This window comes from Atta cephalotes (assembly GCF_000143395.1).
Source record: "Atta cephalotes unplaced genomic scaffold scaffold00021, whole genome shotgun sequence".
NCBI lineage: Eukaryota > Metazoa > Arthropoda > Insecta > Hymenoptera > Formicidae > Atta > Atta cephalotes.
In genome coordinates, this window is record NW_012130085.1 from 3,298,626 (window position 1) to 3,303,716 (window position 5,091).

General features: G+C 35.3%; 1 protein-coding gene across 1 annotated transcript; it reads right to left on the minus strand.

Moving 5' to 3' along the window:
- Positions 1-1,435: 1,435 nt before the first annotated feature.
- LOC105619393 (tropomyosin-1-like) lies at positions 1,436-1,847 on the minus strand. The gene is made up of 2 exons (XM_012200914.1): positions 1,608-1,847; positions 1,436-1,511 (listed from the first exon to the last, which is right to left on the minus strand). Exons 1-2 carry the CDS (start codon positions 1,845-1,847, stop codon positions 1,461-1,463), a joined length of 291 nt encoding a protein of 96 aa, XP_012056304.1. The 3' UTR covers positions 1,436-1,460.
- Between the last annotated feature and the right edge of the window lie 3,244 nt (positions 1,848-5,091).

Below are 5,091 nucleotides of genomic sequence, written 5' to 3' on the forward strand. Positions count from 1 at the left end.
CTCTCTCTCTCTCTCTCTCTCTATATATATATATATATATATATATATATATATATATACTATTATGATACAGCAATATGGACATACGGTATTTGCAAAAACAGTTTCGATTAAGACCAAGAACAAAAGTACATAGAACGCCTTCATAGTCACAATATGTCAGACGCAGTAGATTTGTATTTGTACTTTGTAACTTTAAACATTTGTAATTTTAAACTTCAAAAGTACTTACTTTGTTATCCGCATTTTGACTTTGAGAACTCTTTTATAAAGAAATGCTATCTTATCATTTCTTTTAAATTATAAATTAATCAAATTGTATAGCAGATGTAATTACAAAAATTATATAGTATAAAGCTGATAAACATTTCGAAACAGCTATCTGTATTAACGCGAGTGAATATGTGGAATATGTTTGCAAACTCCGTTTGCACACAATATATTGTACGCATTGTACTGCACGATAATATTGCACACAGCACATGATATCCGGGAAACATCCGGTATCCGGATTGATTCGGTCCATTTTTAGTTCTAAAATTTTTAACTTTTAATATTTGTTTGTAAAAACAATTGGTTTTATTATTGCATTGTTCCTATCAATTTGTTAAAAGAGAAAATAGTGCCACTGAAAGATGATAATGCCGCTAAAAGTATATAAAGATGTATTCCATAAATAAAATAGAGTAATTATTAAAAAATAAACATTTTAGGTGGATATATATTTTTTTATTTATGTCGCCTAAATAGTTGTTCCTTCATTCGTCAATTATTGCGAGCAATATTACTAAGGTCTCGGTGATCTAAAGGATCTTAGAACGGAAAATAATATTTTTCGCAATAAGAATTAATTATTTATAGATTTTTAATATGTCACTTAGCATTATTAAGATCGTTCGAAGATGCGAAAAAAAGCATCAAATTGTTAAATTGCTAGTCAATTTAACTCGTGATATTACTGCGGTAGTTTAATATACAGTTAGCGTTTGAAGAACGAAAAATCATTTCGGCACGTGTTTCAAAGGATTACATATGTAGTATATATAAATTCCCACAGAATCGTATAAGCATTTAAAATCCAATAAATTTATATATTTTCTTTATTTTTTTTGTAAATGCTTTAATTTTGTTGAAGATAAAAGAAAACACATGGTCGCTAAAAGAAAATATGTAGACAAAAAAATGAATACTTTTTTAAATAAGCAATGTGTTTTTTTTACTATTAATTCATCTCATTATTCTATTTATAAGAATAGAAGAGTAAAAAAAAATAATATTTTACGAGATATTTAACATTTTACATAAAAATATATCAGCATAAAATATCTCGTAAACTGATAACTTTATCTTAATATTTTTATATGCAGAATAATCAGAGAATCATATTATGTAATGAAAATCATGTAATATATTTTTAAAAATGGCGATACCGTTTCATGTTACCTAAAACATTGATTTTCTCAAAAATTAAATTTATCCACATTTGCGGTCTCTTCAAACCGTATTCTTATCTGAAACATTTTTTTTCTATATTTTTCGAGATATTCAACTCATTTCATTTCAAATATAATAAGTCACCTATATACATATACATATATAAAGCTTACATTGGTAAGAGATTTCTCGCGATCTTCGAGATCCTTATTAGCCTGCTCAAGAGCTTGCTTGTTAGCTTCCAGATCGGCTTCAACCTGAGCTAATTTTTTCGTGAGATCCGCAACCTCCTCGAGAACCTTGTCTGCGCGTAAATTCGCCTCTTTTGCCTGCCCTTCGCAGGTGTCAGCTTTGTCCATAGCATTGTCTTTCTCAAGCTTCATCGCTTGCATTTTCTTCTTGATGACATCCATGATGGCGGCTTTGTTTCACGGATCGTATCAACGAAATTACCGAGTTTGCTGAAAAACAAACATTCATATAAATTCCATCGCCGTTGGCTAACGCGACCATTCGCGCTTTTATGTGGAGATGGTATGCATTTTTTGAGCTCGACGGCTGCATTTCGGCTCTCCAAAAATATTCTCGTGCCGCAGGCACGGCTTGCGAGCCATCCAGTCCGACGTTCTGCAAAGCCATAATTCCGGTAGGTGATCGCAACGCGTAAGCACGAAGAGAAGCCACGCATCAGGGCGTCTACGGAAATAGTATCTACAGCCCGATTCTATAAATATGTACGGAACGACGGCGGCAAAAGCTTCTGACGCGCGGCGCAAGAACAAGCCAAAACGTAACGAGTATAACCCAGAAGAACGGGCTTTACTTGGCCGCCACCGTCGACCGACATTCGATCTAACCGACGCGTATTAATAGCATTTTAAAACTTCGGCGGGTTCTCCGCGATCGCGGCTTTCTCGCGCGAATTTCACGAATAAAATTATTTCATCGCAATGTGTCTGTATGACAATTATGTGACAAAATTGATGTGCGAGAATGTAATAAAATATTCAATGCCACGATGATATCGCAATTTTACAAAAGAATTATTATGTAGAAGAATTATTATGCAAATTCGAATATAATGAATGTAATATTGTTCATGACATACAGAATAAACAAATTTATAATCACCAAGCGCAGCGATTCAAAACAATGCTCAATATGTATAAAACACATTAAAGCAGAAATATCATTAAGAAGATAGATACATATGTGTAATATAATATGTTATATTGATTTTCAATATAAAGCTATCTTTTAAATACCTGCTTGCCGCATAAAATAAATATTATTCTCAACCAAGAAGTAAAAAATCGAATTACTTTTATTTTATAAAATAAATTTAAAAATTACCGTGAAATATAATCAAAATATTATTTGAGCTTGTAACATTTGATTCCAAGATATTAATAATTTCAGAATCTCAGCTGTTGATTACATTTGTCATCTGACGTCAAAGTGATGCAATACTATATCTGTTATGTCTACTGTCGAAAAAAAATTACAATTTGAATGTAGTCGCGCGCCTATATTTTTACACGTAGTTTCTTCGCTTTTGGTGAGCGAGTCGATCGATTTATCGTATTATATAAAGAGTATTATTCGAAAGATATTATATTCAATAAAGTGTATGTAACATAACGAATCAGCGCATGCACGCAGTTGACAGTTACGAATATTACTTACGGCATTGCTTTATGTTAAGCCCGAAAGCAAATTCTTCAAGCGTTAGCAGAGCTGTTATTATTTGGCAGCGATTAGAAAGGCTCGCGAAGCTGTCCAGTTTCCAAGACATTGCGGATCTTCGTGAAACGAATCTAGCTTCCTGTAAGAAGTTAAACGTCGTCTCCGTCGTCCAATAAAAAAAAAAGAGAATATAAATCGGATAGATACACAAGCTAAAGCAGATCAAGCAGATCTACATTCCAAAACGTCATCTCCGAGGAAAACTTTACTTGGTGTAATATGGTATACGTTAAGTGTATGTATATTTTGATCAAATTTTCTTCAAAGAGAACGTTTTGAAATGTAAGTCTAGAATATAAATCGGATAGGTACGCAAGCTAGACCAAATCCTAAGCGAAAATAAAGATTGGAGCGTAAATCAAATGTAAGAGACATCACAGAAACTTTTAGGAGGCGAAAATTGAAACAACGAAATGTAAAAGAGACTTCTGTTACATATCATTGTTTCAATTTTCGCTTCCTAGAAATTTTTATTCACGTTCCCCTTATATTCGATTTACGCTTTGAGTTTTATTTTCGCCAACGAATAGATTTACTATCGAAATGTTAGAAACACACGTTAAGTATTTGAGATGGCAGATGAACCAGAGACGGACTTTGAGCACGGAATTTCGAGCACTACGTAACTATCGACACTGAATCATTTACTGTAATTTTTTTAGAACACTTCCTCCTCTTCGGGAGCGTTTTTTCGCACATTTTAATGACACTAGTATTTTAATAAACAAAGCGCGTGTTTCTCTCGTGATATTTTTCACTATCTCACTGCGACGATCGATCAACATCCGCACAAAGGGTTACATCGTAAAGATGCTACTTACAGGCGTGCTAAGTACCGACGAGTCGCTAAAATTCCAAAGTTAAAGCTTCTTAAAAGTTCAAATGCTGTTGATTAGTTCGGCACTATCGCGTCGCATACGATTTATCCTGTCGTCGAGTGGACATTCCTGCTTTCGTCGCCACTTCCATCGTTCTCCGTTCGCCAACGAGAGCTTATTCCGCATCGCGCTATCACGGGGTAAAGCGTAGAAGACAGAGAGGTAGACAGAGAGAAAGAAAGAAAGAGAAAGAAAGAGAAGCGAAGCGAAGCGTTTTCACTGCGGGAAAAGCGCGCTGTCGATGACAATGGTGCACTTACCAAAACCCGAGCGATCGGAGCAGCGTGAGACGAGTATCTGAGCAGAGAAAAGTCTTCAGGCGAAAAGCGCGCGACGGAAGGACGCGTGTCACGTAGCTTTAGGGTGGGGATCCCAAAAATGGCCCGCCGCGAGCCCCCCGTAATACGTTTATTTTCTGCTCTCGTATATGATCCGCGGATGATCTGTCGAGTCGTACCTTCCTCCATCGCTGGAGCGCGGCATAGCATCGACCCAGCATTTACGTTCCAGGGTTGCGACGGTGAACAGATCTCGTCTCTCTCGCAAGGGAGGTAACTCTCAACGGAACCGTAGACGGGAAGTAAACGTCTTGGGAAGTGTCCGTTTCCGCGAACGAGAGACTCGCGTATGAGTTTTACGTGATTGTGAGATTTCCCTTGGCTGCTTTGCTCCACAAATTAATTGCTCCAGATTCTCGTGCACTCTTACTGATAATTAATACAAAGTTTAGACAAGACAAACTTTCGTCTTTTGCACAAGAAAATATGTATACTCAATGTTTCTGCAATTAAATAATTATATTTTAGGAAGAAACTTTGACGGAGAGAATATTTTGTTTCACAGAAGTATTCGTAGTGTTTTGCTTATAATTACTTTTCATTTTTTATTATTATTTATAACCCATCTGTCGAACAAAGAATGCCACTTATAAGCACATTGTACAAGTGTTTAAAAATATTTACAAACGTTTAGATATATATTTTTTTTATAAGGATTAACGTCGCGTAGAAGAAATATCTGTTCTCTCTCTCTC

Coding starts and splice junctions, on each gene's coding strand:
- LOC105619393 (XM_012200914.1), bottom strand. CDS start 1,847: ATGGATGTCATCAAGAAGAAAATGCAAGCGATGAAGCTTGAGAAAGAC. Junction 1,512..1,607: donor GCGAGAAATCTCTTACCAAT/GTAAGCTTTATA, acceptor AAAATGTTTCAG/ATAAGAATACGGTTTGAAGA.